The sequence below is a fragment of the Mirounga angustirostris genome, unplaced genomic scaffold (assembly GCF_029215605.1).
Source record: "Mirounga angustirostris isolate CCGP_5_RB_7025 unplaced genomic scaffold, mMirAng1.0.hap1 SCAF_11, whole genome shotgun sequence".
Lineage (NCBI taxonomy): Eukaryota > Metazoa > Chordata > Mammalia > Carnivora > Phocidae > Mirounga > Mirounga angustirostris.
Window position 1 is genome coordinate 71,345,481 of NW_026991719.1, and position 18,109 is coordinate 71,363,589.

At 38.1% G+C, this 18,109-nt stretch overlaps 1 protein-coding gene across 2 annotated transcripts in view; it reads left to right on the forward strand.

Annotated features, from left to right (window-relative positions):
* Positions 1–18,109, forward strand: part of DACH2 (dachshund family transcription factor 2) — a 909,992-nt gene that overhangs the window by 243,706 nt on the left and 648,177 nt on the right. Inside the window, exon 2 of one of the 2 annotated variants that reach the window (XM_064574314.1) lies at positions 17,301–17,339. The exons of the other annotated variant lie outside the window; for it this stretch is intronic. Coding sequence (XP_064430384.1) covers positions 17,301–17,339 — 39 coding nt within the window. The remainder of the gene's footprint in view (positions 1–17,300; positions 17,340–18,109) is intronic. 2 annotated transcript variants of the gene reach the window in all.

Consider the following 18,109-nt stretch of genomic DNA (forward strand, 5'->3'; position numbering starts at 1 on the left):
TCAAAACACAGCCTTCTCTCATTTATTTAATTCTTGGGTCTAAGCCAGTGCAGACTCAACTTCTAGTCATAACTTGTATGTGGGGGAGAGTCTATCTATAGTCGGGAAAATTGGTGTTCTGATGCTGTGCAGCAATGATGATGATTGGAGCTGGTAAGCTGTGTAGAGACCCTTACTGCTTATCACCATATGTTGTAGGACCTTGGTTGGTAATAATTCTGTTGGTGGTAGTGATATATTGATTATAGCATCTGGCCCAGTGTTCTTGAACTTGTGTAACACCATTTTGTCAGTATTTTCATAAGAATGTGGTCATATGTATATTTCAGCCACAAAGATAAATTCTAGTGAATTTCAGGCCCTTTATTCGTGGTTCAAATTTTACAGCCAGATTAGAAGTGGGGAGAGGCCGCAAAAAGGTAATTTCAGGAGAATAAGAGATATTAGAGGGGGATATGAAACATTCTAGGTCAACTCCAGGAAACGCAGATGAGAGCTCTTTTATACTGATCTGATAATATTTTTAGCATCATCTGCTTGTTCAGTAAAATTTTCCAAAATGCTGATTACTTGACAAAGTATGAGGAAATCTAAAATAAATTAAGTGACACACAGAATGAACAAATTCAGAAGTATAGAAGTCACATTTTATTTTGAATGTCAAAAATAAAGTATATGAATTTAACTTGTAGTCCCTAAAGTCCTAGAGCCATAGCTAGTGTTAGGCAGTATTGTAAAATACATTCTCACACTTGACAAGACAAATGAAACAATTTTTAAAGTCAAGTAAACTCCTAATTTCTAAGAAGTTTTTAAATCCTTAATAACAGTTAATTCATGGACATTTATATATTTATTGGATAATTCTAACAATAAAGTTTTAGTATTTGGCAATTTTAAAGTCTAAACTTAATCTATGAATCTCAGGTCACAGAAGATTTAAATGATTTTTTTTGGAACTTAGTATAATTATATATATATATATATGGTAATAGCTGAAAAAGTTCTTTTGAGTTCAGAAAGTTTTCTACATATAGAAGAGAGGGGGAATCTCTGGTAAAAGGAAAAATAAGTCCTCCAATCCAATAATATACAGCTCATTGAATTAAGAAAGTACACATTATCATTGACTTGGTATGCATGAGTAAGTATATTTTACCTTAAGAAAGTGTCATTTTGGAGTGCCTAGGTGGCTCAGTTGGTTAAGCATCCAACTCTTGATTTTGGCTCAGGTCATGATCTCAGGGTCATGAGGTGGAGCCCTGTGACAGGGTCCATCTGCTTGAGATTTTCTCTCTCTCCCTCTCCCTCTGCCCCTCCCTTCCCCCCTTCTCTCTCCTCTCAAAAATAAAAAAAAGAAAGTATCATTTCCAAACAGTTTGGGTGAGTGAACTAGGAAGCAAAATCAAGTAGTTCTGACGGTCAAGCTGCAGAACACAAGAATAGGTGAAAAAAAGTTTCACCTTCCTTCACTCCCGCCTCCCTTTCTCTAGCAACCCCAGGTACATGTTTGCATTTATGGTTTATTTAGAAATCTTTCTAGAGACCTTTAAGCAGAAAAGCAGTTGTCTATCAAAACAAACAAGCAAACAACAAAGAAAGAGACGTTTTTCAATTTAATTTTTTAAATTCCAATAAAATTAACATACAGTGTTATATTAGTTTCAGGTGTACAATATAGTGATTCAACAATTCTATACTCAGTGCTCATTGTGATAAGTGTATTCTTAATCCCCTTCACCTATTTCACCCATTCTCCAACCCACCTGCCCTCTGGTAACCACCTGTTTGTTCTCTTAGTTAAGAGTCTGTCTCTTTGTCTCTTTTTTTGTTTGTTCATTTGTTCTGTTTCCTAAATTCCACATGTGAGTGAAATCATATGGTATTGGTCTTTCCCTGACTTACTAAAAGGAGACTTAACAAAAATGCTATTGCAAGAGATTACAGAGGAGTGATGAACAAACCATATGTATTTGTTGTGGGCATTATAGGGAGGCTCCTGTTTCTGTACCACTAAAAAGTGCACTAAAGCTCAAAAGAGCCAAATTAAAGTCCTTATAGATGTTAGCATGTTGTTTTATTTTTTATGTACTTATTTTTTCATTTTTAATTTTAATTCCAGTACACTTAACATACAGTGTTATATTAGATTCAGGTGTACAATATAGTGATCCATCCATTCTATATATTATTCAGGGCTCATCAGGATAAATGTACTCTTAAACCTCTTCACCTATTTCACCCATTCCCCCACCCAACTCCCCTCTGGTAGCCATCAGTTTGTTCTCTATAGTTAAGAGTTCAGTTTTTTTTGTTTCTCTTTTTTTCTTTGTTCGTTTGTTTCTAAAATTCCACATACGAATGAAATCATATAGTATTTGTCTTTCTCTGATTGACTTATTTCACTTAGCCTTCTATCCTCTAGATCCATCCATGTTGTTGCAAATGGCAAGAATTTATTATCTTTTATGACTGAGTACTATTCCAATATCTATCTATCTATCTATCTATCTATCTATCTATCTATCTATCTATCTATACCTTATCTTCTTTATCCATTTATCTGTGAATGGACACTTGGGTTGCTTCCATAATTTGGCTATTGTAAATAATGCTGCAGTATACATAGGGGTGCATGTATCTTTTTGAATTAGTGTTTTTGTATTCTTTGGGTAAATGCCAAGCATTGGAATTACTGGATCATATGGCAATTCTATTTTTTAAAAATATTTTATCTATTTATTTATCAGAGAGAGAGGGAGAGAGAGAAAGAAAGAGGGCCCACAAGCAGGGGTAGCAACAGGCAGAGGGAGAAGCTGGCTCCCCGCTGAGCAAGGAGCCCAATGCAGGACTTGATCCCAGGACCCTGGAATCATGACCTGAGCTGAAGGCAGATGCTTAACCGACTGAGCCACCCAGGTGTCCCTCTATTTTTAATTTTTTGAGGAACCTGCATACTGTTTTCCACAGTGGCTGCACCAGTTTGCATTCCCAACAACACGAGTGTTCCTATTTCTCCTCACCAACACCTGTTTTATTTGTGTTGTTGATTTTAGTCATTCTGACAGGTATGAGATGATATGTCATGGTGGTTTTGATTTGCATTTCCCTGATGATGAGTGATTTTGAGCATCTTTTTATGTGTCTGTTGGCCATTTGGATGCCTTCTTTGGAAAAATGTCTTTCATGTCTTCTGTCCATTTTTTATTTGGATTATTTGTTTTTGGGTGTTGAGTTTTATAAGTTCTTTATATATTTTGGATACAACCCTTTATTGGATATGTCATTTGCAAAATATTTTCTTCCATTTTGTAGGTTGCCTTTCAGTTTTGTTGAATGTTTCTTTTGCTGTGCAGAAGCTTTTTATTTTGATGTAGTCTCAATAGTTTATTTTTGCTTTTTTTCCCCTGCCTCAGGAGACATATCTAGAAAAATGTTGCTATGACCACTGTCAGGGAATTTATAACCTGTGCTCTCTTCTAGGAGTTTTATGGTTTCAGGTCTCTCACTGAGGTCTTTCATCCATTTTGAGTTTATTTTTGTGTATGGTGTAAGAAAGTGGTTCAGTTACATTCTTTTGCACGTTGCAGTACCAACACCATTTGCCTTTTTCCATTGCATATTCTTGCCTCTTTTGTCAATGATTAATCAACCACACAATTGTGGGTTTATTTCTGAGCTCTTTATTCTGTTCTATTGATATATGTCTATTTTTGTGCCAGTACCATACTATTTCGATTACTACAGCTTTGTAGTATATCTTGAAATCTGGGATTGTGATATTTCCAGTCTTGTTCTTCTTTTTCAAATTGCTTTGGCTATTCAGGGTCTTTTTTGGTTCCATATAAATTTTAGGATTGTTCTAGTTCTGTGAAAAATGTTGTTGGTATTTTGATAGGGATTGTATTAAATCTGTAGCTTGATTGGGTAGTATAGGCATTTTAATAATATTTGTTCTCCCATTTCATGCTCATGGAATATCTTTCCATTTTTGTTATCTTCAATTTCTTTCATCAGTGTTTTATAGTTTTCAGATACAGGTTTTTCACCTCCTTGGTTAAGTTTAATTCTTGGTATTTTATTCTTTTTGATGCAAATGTAAATAGGATTGTTTTCTTAATTTCTCTTTCTGTTACTTCATTATTAGTGTACAAAAATGCAACATATTTCTGTATATTCATTTTGTATCTTGCGACCTTACTGAATTTTTATGAGTTCTAGTAGTTTCTTTGGTGGAGTCTTTAGGGTTTTCTATATATGGTATCATGACATCTGCAATAGTGAAAGTTTTACTTCTTCCTTGCTGATTTCAATGCCTTTTATTTCTTTTTGTTGTCTGATTGATGTGGCTAGGACTTCCAGTACTATGTTGAATAAATATGATGAGGGTGGACATCCTTGTCTTGTTCCTGACCTTAGGGGAAAAGCTCTCAGTTTTTCACCATTGTGTATGATGTTAGCTGTGGTTTTTCATATAAGGCCTTTATTAAATTGAGGTATGTTCCCTCCAAACATATTTTGTTGAATATTTTTATCATGAATGGATGTAAAATGCTTTTTCTGAATTTATTGAAATGTCAAAGTGGTTTTTATCTTTCCTCTTATTGATGTGACACATCATATTGATTGATTTGTGAATATTGAACCACCTTTGCATCCCAAGAACAAATCCTACTTGATCGAGTTAAATGATTTTTTAAATGTATTATTGGACTTGGTTTGCTAATATTTTTCTCAGGATTTTTTCATCTATGTTCATTGGAGATATTGGCCTATAGTTCTCCTTATCTGGTTTTGGTATCAGAGTAGTGGTGTCCTCATAGAATGAATTTGGAGGTTTATTTCCTTTTCTATGTTTTGGAATAATGAGACAAGACTAGGTATTAACTCTTCTTTATACGTTTGGTAGAATTCACCTGTGAAGCCATCTGGTTCTGGACTTTTACTTGTTGAGAGTTTTTTGATTACTGATTCAATTTCATTACTAATAATTGTGTGCTCAAATTTTCTATTTTTTCCTGGTTCAGTTTTAGGAGGTCATATGTTTTTAGGAATTTATTTGTTTCTTTTAGGTTGTCCAATTTGTCAGCATATAATTTTTCATAATCTTATCTTTTGTGTTTCTGTGGTGTTGGTTGTTATTTCTCCTCTTTCATTTCTGGTTTTATTTGAGTCCTTTCCTTTTTTTCTTTTGTTTCTGATGAATCTGGCTAAAGGTTTATCCACTTTGTTGATCTCAAAAACCCAGCTCCTGGTTTCAATGATCTGTTCTATTTGTTTTTTGGTTTCTATTTCTTTTATTTCTGTTCTACTCTTTATTTTTTCTTTCTTTCTACTGTTTTGGGGTGTTGTTTGTTCTTCTTTTTCTAGCTTCTTTGGGTGTAAGGTTAGATTCTTTGAGATTTTTCTTGCTTCTTGAGGTAGGCTTGTATTGGTATAAACTTCCCTCTTAGAACCATTTTTGCCGCATCTGGAATTGTTCTGACCATTATGTTTTCATTTTCATTTCTTTCCATGTATTTTTTTATTTTTCTTTGATTTCTTGGTTGATCCATTCATTGTTTGGTAGCATGTTATTTAACCTCCATGTATTTGTGTCCTTTCCAGGTTTTTTCTCATGGTTGATTTCTAGTTTCATAGCATTGTCATTGGAAAAGATGCATAGTATGACTTTGATAGTTTTTAATTTGTTGAGACTTGTTTTGTGATCTGTTTTGGAAAATGTCCCATGTGCACTTGAAAAGAAAATGTATTTTGCTGTTTTGGGATGGAATGTTCTGAATATATCTGTTAGATCCATTTGATTTAATGTATCATTCAAAGCCACTGTTTCCTTGTTGGTTTTCTTGGATAATCTGTCCATTGATATAAGTGGGGCATTAAAATACCTTTTTATTGTATTACTATCAATTACTCCCTTTATGTTTGTTATCAGCTGCTTTATGTATTTGTGTGCTCCCATGTTGGATCATAAATATTTGCAATTGTTATATCTTCCTGTTGAATTCTTCTCTTTATGATTATGTAGTGTCCTTCTTTATCTTGTTAAAGTCTTTTTTTTTAAGTCTATTTTGTCTGATATAAGCATTACTACTCTCACTTTCTTTTCACTTCCATTTACATGATAAATATTTTTCCATCCCTTCACTTGCAAACTGCATGTGTCTTTAAGTCTGAAATGCATCTCTTGTTGGCAGCATATATATGGGTGTTGCTCTTTTATCCATTTTTTTTACCATATGTCTTTTGAATGGTGCATATAGTCAATTAACCTTCAAAGTCATTATGGATAGGTATGTATTTATTGCTATTTTGTTACTTGTTTTTGTGGTTTTTCTCTCTTCCTTCTCTTGCTCTCTTCTCTCACGATTTGCTGTTTTTTGTTTTGTTTTGTTTTGTTTTGTTTTGTTTTTTTGGTGATATACGTGGATTCCTTTCTCTTTATTTTTTGCCTATCACCAGTTTTTGATTTGTGGCTACCATTAGGCTTGTATATATAACATCTCATGCATATAGCAGTCTGTATTAAGTTGATGGTTGCTTAAGTTTGAACCCATTCTAAAATCACTACATTTTTACTCCTCTTCCCCGAGCATTTTAGATACATGGTGTTGTACTTTATATACTTTTATTTTGTGAATACTTTGACTGGTTTTTATAGCTATAATTAATTTTAGTGCTTTTGTGCTTCCTACTTTTATTACTCCTGCTTTCCACTCCTGCCTCCACAGAAGTTTCCTTTCTACTCAGAGTCCTCTTTAACATTTCTTGAAGGCTGGTTTAGTGGTGCCGAATTCTTTTAACTTTTGTTTGTCTGAGAAACTTTTTGTCTCTTCCTCTATTCTGAATGATAGCCTTGCTGGATAGAATATTCTTGGTTGCAGGTTTTGTTTTCTTTCAGCACTTGAATATATCATACCACTCCTTTTAAGCCTGCACACTTTCTGCTGAAAAACCAGCTGATAGCCTTATGGAGTTTCCCTTGTATGTAATGTTTTCTTTTCTCCTTCTGCTTTTAAAATTCTCTCTTATCACCACATTTTGCCATTTTAATAAGTGTGTGTCTTGGTGTGGACCTCCTTGGGTTGATTTTATTGGGAGCTGTCTGTGTCTCCTGGATCTGGATTTCTGTTTCCTTCCCATATTCTGGAAATTTTAAGCTATTATATTTTATTTATTTTATTTTATTTTTTTTATTCTTATGTTAATCCCCATACGTTATATCATTAGTTCTAGATGAACTGTTCCATGATTCATTGTTTGTGCATAACACCCAGTGCTTCATGCAGAATGTGCCCTCCTCAATACCCACCACCAGGCTAACCCATCCTCCCACCCCCCTTCCCTCTAGAACCCTCAGTTTGTTTTTCAGAGTCCTTCGTCTCTCATGGTTCGTCCACCCCTCCGATTTGCCCCGCTTCATTCTTCCCCTCCCGCTACCTTCTTCTTCTTCTTCTTTTTTTTTTAAACATATATTGCATTATTTGTTTCAGAGGTACAGATCTAAGATTCAACAGTCTTGCACAATTCACAGTGCTGACCAGAGCACATACCCTCCCCAGTGTCTATCACCCAGTCACACCATCCCTCCCACCCCACTCCCCACTCCAAAAACACTCAGTTTGTTCCCTGCGATTAAGAATTCCTCATATCAGTGAGATCATATGATACATGTCTTTCTCTGTTTGACTTATTTCACTCAACATAATACCCTCCAGTTCCGTCCATGTCGTTGCAAATGGCAAGATCTCATTCCTTTTGATGGCTGCATAATATTCCATTGTATATATATACCACTTCTTCTTTATCCATTCATCTGTCGATGGACATCTTAGCTCTTTCCACAGTTTGGCTATTGTGGACATTGGTGCTATAAACATCGGGGTGCACGTACCCCTTCAGATCCCTACTTTTGTATCTTTGGGGTAAATACCCAGTAGTGCAATTGCTGGATCATATGGTAGCTCTATTTTCAACTTTTTGAGGAACCTCCATACAGTTTTCCAGAGTGGCTGCACCAGCTTGCATTCCCACCAACAGTGTAGGAGGGTTCCCCTTTCTCCGCATCCCCACCAACATCTGTCGTTTCCTGACTTGTTAATTTTAGCCATTCTGACTGGTGTGAGGTGGTATCTCACTGAGGTTTTGATTTGGATTTCCCTGATGCTGAGCGATATTGAGCACTTTTTCATGTGTCTGTTGGCCATTTGGATGTCTTCTTTGGAAAAATGTCTGTTCATGTCTTCTGCCCATTTCTTGATTGGATTCTTTGTTCTTTGGGTGTTGAGTTTGATGAGTTCTTTATAGATTTTGGATACTAGCCCTTTATCTGATATGTCATTTGCAAATATCTTCTCCCATTCTGTCGGTTGTCTTTTGCTTTTGTTGACTGTTTCCTTTGCTTTGCAAAAGCTTTTTATCTTGATGAAGTCCCAATAGTTCATTTTTGCCCTTGCTTCCCTTGCCTTTGGCGATGTTTCTAGGAAGAAGTTGCTTCAGCTGAGGTCAAAGAGGTTGCTGCCTGTGTTCTCCTTTAGCATTTTGATGGACTCCTGTCTCACATTGAGGTCTTTCAACCATTCGGAGTCTATTTTTGTGTGTGGTGTAAGGAAATGGTCCAGTTTCATTCTTCTGCATGTGGCTATCCAATTTTCCCAACAACATTTGTTGAAGAGACTGTCTTTGTTCCATTGGACTTTCTTTCCTGCTTTGTCGAAGATTAGTTGACCATAGAGTTGAGGGTCCATTTCTGGGCTCTCTATTCTGTTCCATTGATCTATGTGTCTGTTTTTGTGCCAGTACCATGCTGTCTTAATGATGACAGCTTTGTAATAGAGCTAGAAGTCCGGAATTGTGATGCCGCTGGCTTTGCTTTTCTTTTTCAACATTCCTCTGGCTATGCGGGGTCTTTTCTGGTTCCATACAAATTTTAGGATTATTTGTTCCATTTCTTTGAAAAAAGTGGATGGTATTTTGATGGGGATTGCATTGAATGTGTAGATTGCTCTAGGTAGCATTGACATCTTCACAATATTTGTTCTTCCAATCCATGAGCATGGAACGTTTTTCCATTTCTTTGTGTCTTCCTCAATTTCTTTCATGAGTATTTTATAGTTTTCTGAGTACAGATCCTTTGTCTCTTTGGTGAGATTTATTCCTAGGTATCTTATGGTTTTGGGTGCAATTGTAAATGGGATCGACTCCTTCATTTCTCTTTCTTCTGTCTTGTTGTTGGTGTATAGGAATGCCATTGACTTCTGTGCATTGATTTTATATCCTGCCACTTTACTGAATTCCTGTATGAGCTCTAGCAGTTTTGGGGTGGAGTCTTTTGGGTTTTCCACATAAAGTATCCTATCATCTGCAAAGAGTGAGAGTTTGACTTCTTCATTGCCAATTTGGATGCCTTTGATTTCTTTTTGTTGTCTGATTGCTGTGGCTAGGACTTCCAATACTATGTTGAATAGCAGTGGTGATAGTGGACATCCCTGCCGCGTTCCTGACCTTAGGGGGAAAGCTCTCAGTTTTTCCCCATTGAGAATGATATTCGCTGTAGGTTTTTCATAGATGGCTTTTATGATATTGAGGTATGTACCCTCTATCCCTATACTCTGAAGAGTTTTGATCAAGAAAGGATGCTGTACTTTGTCAAATGCTTTTTCTGCATCTATTGAGAGGATCATATGATTCTTGTTCTTTCTTTTGTTAATGTATTGTATCACATTGATTGATTTGCGGATGTTGAACCAACCTTGCAGCCCAGGGATAAATCCCACTTGGTCATGGTGAATAATCCTTTTAATGTACTGTTGGATCCTATTGGCTAGTATTTTGGTGAGAATTTTTGCATCCATGTTCATCAGGGATATTGGTCTGTAATTCTCCTTTTTGATGGGGTCTTTGTCTGGTTTTGGGATCAAGGTAATGCTGGCCTCATAAAATGAGTTTGGAAGTTTTCTTTCCGTTTCTATTTTTTGGAATAGTTTCAGAAGAATAGGTATTAATTGTTCTTGAAATGTTTGGTAGAATTCCCCTGGGAAGCCATCTGGCCCTGGGCTCTTGTTTTTTGGGAGATTTTTGATGACTGCTTCAATTTCCTTAGTGGTTATACATCTGTTCAGGTTTTCTATTTCATCCTGGTTCAGTTTTGGTAGTTGATACATCTCTAGGAATGCATCCATTTCTTCCAGGTTATCTAGTTTGCTGGCATAGAGTTGCTCATAATATGTTCTTATAATTGTTTGTATTTCTTTGGTGTTGATTGTGATCTCTCCTCTTTCATTCATGATTTTGTTGATTTGGGTCATTTCTCTTCTCTTTTTGATAAGTTTGGCCAGGGGTTTATCAATCTTGTTAATTCTTTCAAAGAACGAGCTCCTAGTTTCGTTGATCTGTTCTACTGTTCTTTTAGTTTCTATTTCATTGATTTCTGCTCTGATCTTTATGATTTCTCTTCTCCTGCTGGGCTTAGGCTTTATTGGCTGTTCTTTCTCCAGCTCCTTTAGGTGGAGGGTTAGGTTGTGTACTTGAGACCTTTCTTGTTTCTTGAGAAAGGCTTGTATTGCTATATACTTTCCTCTTAGGACTGCCTTTGCTGCATCCCAAAGATTTTGAACAGTTGTGTTTTCATTTTCATTGGTTTCCATGTATTTTTTTAATTCTTCTTTAATTTCCTGGTTGACCCATTCATTCTTTTTTTTTTTTTAAGAGTTTTTCCTTTTTTTTTAATATTTTTTTTTTAAGATTTTATCTATTTATTCATGAGAGACAGAGAGAGAGAGAGAGAGGCAGAGGGAGAAGCAGGCTCCCAAGGAGCAGGGAGCCCGATGCGGGACTCGATCCCAGGATGCTGGGATCATGACCTGAGCCGAAGGCAGACGCTTAACCATCTGAGCCACCCAGGCGCCCGACCCATTCGTTCTTCAGTAGGATGCTCTTTAGCCTCCATGTATTTGAGTTCTTTCCGACTTTCCTCTTGTGATTGAGTTCTAGTTTCAAAGCATTGTGGTCTGAAAATAGGCAGGGGATGATCCCAATCTTTTGGTACCGGTTGAGACCTGATTTATGACCTAGGATGTGATCTATTCTGGAGAATGTTCCATGGGGACTAGAGAAGAATGTCTATTCCGTTGCTTTGGGATAGAATGTTCTGAATATGTCTGTGAAGTCCACTTGGTCCAGTGTGTCATTTAAAGTCTTTATTTCCTTGTTGATCTTTTGCTTAGATGATTTGTCCATTTCAGTGAGGGGGATGTTAAAGTCCCCCACTGTTATTGTATGGTTGTCGATGTGTTTCTTTGCTTTTGATATTAATTGGCTGCTCCCATGTTAGGGGCATAGATATTTACAATTGTTAGATCTTCTTGTTGGATAGACCCTTTAAGTAGGATATAATGTCCTTCCTCATCTCTTATTACAGTCTTTGGTTTAAAATCTAATTTGTCTGATATAAGGATTGCCACCCCAGCTTTCTTTTGGTGTCCATTTCCATGGTAAATTGTTTTCCACCCCTTCACTTTCAATCTGGGGGTGTCTTTGGTTCTAAAATGAGTCTCTTGCAGACAGCATATCGATGGGTCTTGTTTTTTAATCCAGTCTGTTAGCCAGTGTCTTTTGATTGGGGCATTTAGCCCATTTACATTCAGGGTAACTATTGAAAGATAGGAATTTAGTGCCATTGTATTGCCTGTAAGGTGTCTGTTACCATATATTGTCTGTATTCCTTTCTGGTCTATGTTTCTTTTAGGCTCTCTCTTTGCTTAGAGGACCCCTTTCAAGATTTCTTTTAGGGCTGGTTTTGTGTTTGCAAATTCCTTTAGGTTTTGTTTGTCCTGGAAGCTTTTTATCTCTCCTTCAATTTTCAATGACAGCCTAGCTGGATAGAGTATTCTTGGCTGCATATTTTTCTCATTTAGTGCTCTGAATAGATCCTGCCAGTCCTTTCTGGCCTGCCAGGTCTCTGTGGATAGGTCTGTTGCCAATCTAATGTTTCTACCCTTGTAGGTTACATATCTCTTCTCCCGAGCTGCTTTCAGGATTTTCTCTTTGTCTATGAGACTCGTAAGTTTTACTATTAGATGTCGGGGAGTTGACCTATGTTTATTGATTTTGAGAGGGGTTCTCTGTGCTTCCTGGATTTTCATGCCTGTTTCTTTCCCCAAATTAGGGAAGTTCTCTGCTATAATTTGCTCCATTATACCTTCTGCCCCTCTCTTTCTTCTTCTGGGATCCCAATTATTCTAATGTTGTTTCGTCTTATGGTATCTCTTATCTCTCGAATTCTGCCCTTGTGATCCAGTAGTTGTTTCTCTCTCTTTTTCTCAGCTGCTTTATTTTCCATCATTTGGTCTTTTATATCACTAATTCTCTCTTCTGCCTCATTTATTCTAGCGCTTAGTGCCCCCATTTTTTATTGCACCTCATTAATAGCCTTTTTGATTTCTACTTGGTTGGATTTTAGCTCTTTTACTTCTCCAGAAAGGGTTTCTCTAATAACTTCCATATTTTTTTCAAGCCCAGGTAGTATCTTTAAAGTGATGATTCTGAAATCTAGATCTGACATCGTACTAATGTCCGTATTGAGTAGGTCCCTGGCAGTCGGTACTACCTCTTGTTCTTTTTATTGAGGTGATTTTTTCCGTCTTGTCATTTTGTGCAGAGGAGAATAGATTAATGAGAGAACAAAATGCTAGCAGAGTAACCACGTCCCCAGAAAATATACTCTAAACAAATCAGAAAAGACCTGAAGCAGTGGGATAAGAAAGGGAAAGAAAAAAAAAAAGAAAAAGAAAAAGATAAAGATAAAAACAAAAACAAACAATACAAAACAACAACAACAACACAAAAACCAGAATGTGATCAAATATGATCTATATGGTATATAGATCAGTGCCACACACTAGATTTGGGGTGTATTGTGGTCTTTTAGAAGAAAGTGCCTCCCAAAATTTTAAAGAAAGAAAAACTTATATATGTACAAAAATAAGGGTTGATATGATGAAGGGATGGAATATGACTGTAAAAATGGAAATTATAAAAAATGTTATAAAAGGAATGATAAGAAGTTGTTTGAAAAAAGAAGAGGATTTAAAAAAAGAAAAAAGAAAAGGAAAAAAAAAAGGGAGAGGATGTGATCAGGCAGGGGAATAGAAAACACCATACACTAGAGATTTAGGGTATATTTTAATCTGTTAGAAGAAACTATCTCAAAATTTTAAAGAGAGAACAACTTATATATATATGCCAAAAATACAGGTAACTACTATGAAGGGATAGAATATGACTCTAAAAATGAAAAATAAAAAAATTTTTTTTAAAAAGAATTGATAAGATGTTGGTTGAAAAAGGGAAAAAGAAAAATCCAAAAAGAAATAAAAAGACAAAAAGACAGTTAAAAAAAATTAACTTTAAAAGAATAAAGAATCATGGTAAAAAAGCCATGAATTCTATGTGCAGTAGTCCCCTAGCGCTGGAGTTCTGCCGTTCTCATTGATCGGTAAACTTGGTCTTGGCTGGCTGTTCTCGCTGATCTTCTTGGGAGGGGCCTGTTGCCGTGGTTTCCAAATGTCTCTGCCAGAGGCGGAATTGCCCCGCCCTTGCCCCCTCCTAGCTATGTAATCTGCTCGGGTTTGCTCTCCGGGCTTTTGTTCCCTGCGAGCTTTCCGTACAGCTTTGGAGGCAGAGAGTGAAAATGGCAGCCTCCCAATCTCTGCCCTGGAGGAGCCGAGACCTCGGGGCCCCGCTCCTCAGTGAGCCCCCAGAGAAAAGCCGTCAGTCACTCCCGTCTCCCCGGTCTCCGGACGCACTCTGTGCTCACCCGGCCTGCGACCGCGCGCCTCTATCTCTGGCACCCGGCCCCGGGTGGAGTCTCCAAACCCAGCAGATCCCTGCGGTGCACTCCCGCGTGGCCCCCCCCCGGGGGAGGAAGGTGATCTCCCTGGATCTGCTGCTTGTGGGGTCCCTGCTGGAGGAGCAGGGGCCCGACTGTGCCGCGGATTACGGTTTATGGCAACCCCGAGCTGAGAGCCCGCGCCTGGGCTCCGCCTCTGCAGCTGGCTTCCCTGCTCCATTACCTGGGAGCTCTGCCACACTCAGGCACCCCTGGTCTTTCTGTGACCCCGAGGGTCTTGAGACCACACTGTCCCGGAGGGTTCCACCCCCCGCTTAGCCACCAGAGTGACGTCCCTCAGCGGAGCAGACTTTTAAAAGTTCCGATTTTGTGCTCCACGGCTCTATCACTTGCCAGAAGCGGCCAACAGAGGCCCCTCCCCCGCCGTCTATCCTCCCGAATATCACCTCGGATTCACTTCTCCGCACGTCCTACCTTTCAGAAAGTGGTCGCTTTTCTGATGAGAGAGTTGTTGCTCTTCTTTTCTTCAATCTCCTGTTGAGTTTGTAGGTGTTCAGAATGGTTTGATCCCTATCCAGCTGAATTCCTGAGAGGAGACGAAATCCAGGTCTCCTACTCCTCCGCCATCTTGCTCCGCCCCTCCTATTATTTCTTCAAATACATTTTCTGCCCCCTTTTCTCTCTCTTATCTTTCTGGGATCCCTATAATGATAATGTTTTATGCTTTATAGTGTCAGTGAGTTCCCTAAGTCTATTTTCATTTATTATTATTATTTTTGCTCTTTCACATTCTGCTTGATTGCTTTCTTTTCCTCTGTCCTCCAGGTCCCTGGTCTGTTCTGCTTCCTCTAGTCTAGTCTTTATTCCCTCTAGTGTATTTTAAATTTCAGTTATTGAGTTCTTCACTTCTTTAAGATTTAATTAATTAATTAATTAACAGAGAGAGAACACAAGCAGGGGGAGCAATAGAGTTCTTCATTTCTGATTGGTTCTTTTTTATGTTTTCTATCTTTTTGTTAAGGGTCACTCTGAGGCTTTCCACTCTTTTTTCAAGTCCAGTGAGTATCTTTATGACCATTACTTCAAATTGGTCATGTTACTCATCTTTGTTTCATTTAGCTCTCTTGCTCTGATTTTGTTCCTTTTTTCATGTCATATTCCTTTGTCTCCTCATTTTGTCTAACTCTCTGAGTCTGTTTCTATGTGTTAGGAAAGTCAGTTATGTCTCCTTCTCTTGAAAGTAGTGGCCATATGAAGATGTCCTGTGGTGCTCTGCAATGCAATGTCCCTGGTTCACCATAACCTGGCACTTCAGGGGTGTCTTCTATGTTTGTTGCATGTACCCTGCTTTTGCATTCAGTACAGTTGTCTGCAGTGGCTCTCTTTGTCTCATGGTCAGGGTTTGGTCCCTGTGTTGTTAGGAGGCAAATCTGGGGCCACCTTAGGATTGATTTGAATCAGACCATGCATTTGCCAGAGCTGTGGCAGCACCAAAGTGCAGGGTGCTCTCCTTGTCTTGTCCCCTGAGAAGCTGTCATTGGTGGGTGGGTCCTTCAGTCAGACCAGATGTGTGCTCCCAGCCCACTGCTGGGTTTGCAGTCGGAATGGTGTTTGTGGTTATCTTCTTCTTTCCCTGGGGCAGGAGTCACTTTGGAGTGGTTCTGACCACTATCAGGTTTGCTTCACTCTGTCAGGCTTGTGGCACTCCTTTGGATGGTCTCCGGCCAAGGGCATTTTGGAAGGGTCATGTCCACAGGAGAATGTGGGGTGGGGCACGCAGTGCCAGGAAGATCTAGGCTATTGCACTGCAGAAGGAGACCTCCAGCCACTCTGGGAAAATTGCCCAGTCTGGGATGGAGGGGATAGTTTGTAAAAAAGCACAGGGGTCATGCAATCTTTGTGGAGAGTGCTCATCCTGCACTGGTTCCCACAGTTGTCTGGGTAGGTAGGCTGTGGGGAAGTGGAGGGAAATGGCACCAACAAGCTCTTTTATTCTAGGAGTCTTCCAAAGATCCCTCCCCCAGCACATGTTCTGAGATTAGTAAATAAATCTCCTTCCTGTATACCCTAGGCATTTTTCAAACTGTTGCTTCTATGCTGCATTTCAGTGGGGCTGTTTATTGTGCTGTCTGTTTAAGGGCAGGGACTCAGGTTCCAATCACCCTCTGGCTTTCCCAGAGTGGAGCTGCTGAATTTTAAAGTTCCAGGTGTTAAGACTCACTGATTGTAAGAACTCACAAAACAGGTTCTCTTGGTTTTCAAAGCCAAATATTATGGGAATTCATCTTCCCAGTATGGGTCCCTAATGCCTTTGGTGTCTGGTATAGGGTCTGCTCCTCTCTCTTTTCCTAGCCCAAGGTGTCCTTCCCTCCCATGGACAGTCCTATGGGTCAGTTTGACTCCTGACCATATCTCTGCCCTCTCTACCCTCTTTGATGCGGCTTCTCTACATTTAGCTATGGAGAGTCTGTTCTGCCAGTCCTCAGTTATTTTCTGGTTTATTTACTCTGATGTGGATGTTATTTAGGTGTAACCACAGGATGAGGTGACAAGTAAGGGACAAGGATCCTCCTACTCTGCCATCTTCCCCAGAAGCAGCAGTTTTAGATTTTATCGTTCCTCACTAAAGAGTTTGGAAACACTAGGAAAAACTATACTATTATAAAGAATGTTTGTTTGTTAATTAAGCTAATTTTGTGGGTTTTTTATTAATCTCTTTTGTATGTGTTATTTTTGTATGGGTGTGTGTATGACGTGTGTGTATGTGTATGTGTGTGTGTGTGTGTGTGTGTAACCCTTTTGGGAAGGATGTAAGATAGTTTATTATTGCTCCAGAAATAAGTGTACAGTGAGTTGTGTGATTAATAGCTTCATGTTTAGAAAATTAAGGCATAACATTGATATTGGCTCATTTTCATCATCCTCCTGGCCAAATAAAAATGAAGGGGAAAAAACCCTAGAAGGAGATTTTTTTCTCCTGAGTATATTGGAATACCCATTGGGATGGGAAGAAAGCTCTTGAGAGAAAGGAAGAAGACACAATATTGCTGAAACTTTCTTAGGAATTGTTACGACCTGAGGCCATTTTTTCCAACAGAAATCTATAACCTTATTTCCTTGCCTTCATATATGGAAAAGCCCTAAACCACATGACATTTCACATTATTCTTTACTCAGTGGGGATTAGACCAGAAATACAATAGCATTGCCCATATATTTAAAACATTATCTTAACAATAACAACAATAACAATAACAATTCAGGCTTTCTTACCTTCCTTGTGCTCTTCCCTGCTGGTGTTTCATTGTGTGTAACTTATCTAAAGTTCCTGAAGAATTGAAGAAGATTTTTTTTGAAATATAATAAAGCCTTGATTAATTGGAAGCAAACTAACCAGAACTCTCAATTAACCAGTTTTATTTATTTATTTTTTGCTATACTCTCCTTTTAGAAGGAAGAGGCAAATGACAAGAAAACAAGCTGTTAACAGGTATTTATGTATTTATTTTTTAAAAATCAACTTCCTGGGAATGTCCTGGAGCCTATACAGATTCAGCCCAACTTCAATAATTTTGTTCCCTGTACTGTAATTATTAAGGTAGGAAAGTAGAGCCATTTAAAATTTTCAGAGCAAATGCCAAATCTTTCTTAATCCTTAGTTAATAATAAGAAATATGAAATCCAAATAGCTAATTAGACCCTGTCTATCCATTTGAGGGTACTAGTTAATTGGGTCTCCACACTTTCATTATCAACAATAATCATTCATATTTATTAACTGGGAATGGATCCTAGGACCATGCAGTGGGAAGGTGACTTCCAGTCACAGGGAACAACTCCTTTCCTGGGAACTAAAGCAGAAGCTAGGGAAAGGCTGCAAAGTTAATATGGGTTGAGTGAGGGTCATTGACACAAAAACCATGACACCTATGTAAAATAACGAGGAGGTAATTCACTCACCCCATGACTCTGGAATGCTTAGGAAGGTACATTCACTTTTGCAGGGCAACACAGGTTATTAAGTGTGCTGTATAAAGCAATAAAGGAAAAAAAAATAAGCCATCTAATCTTGTGGAGCTGTTCTAAGCATTAGGCATGGATATATTCTGTAAGCACGCTAGTAGTTCTAAAATATTTGAAATTATTTTTTTCTAAAAATACATTTTTAAAAAAAATTTGGAAGTCTAAGAAGATTTATGTTTGAAACTTCTTAAAGTTATCTATGGCAATTTCAGTTGAATTGCAATCAGAGATACCATA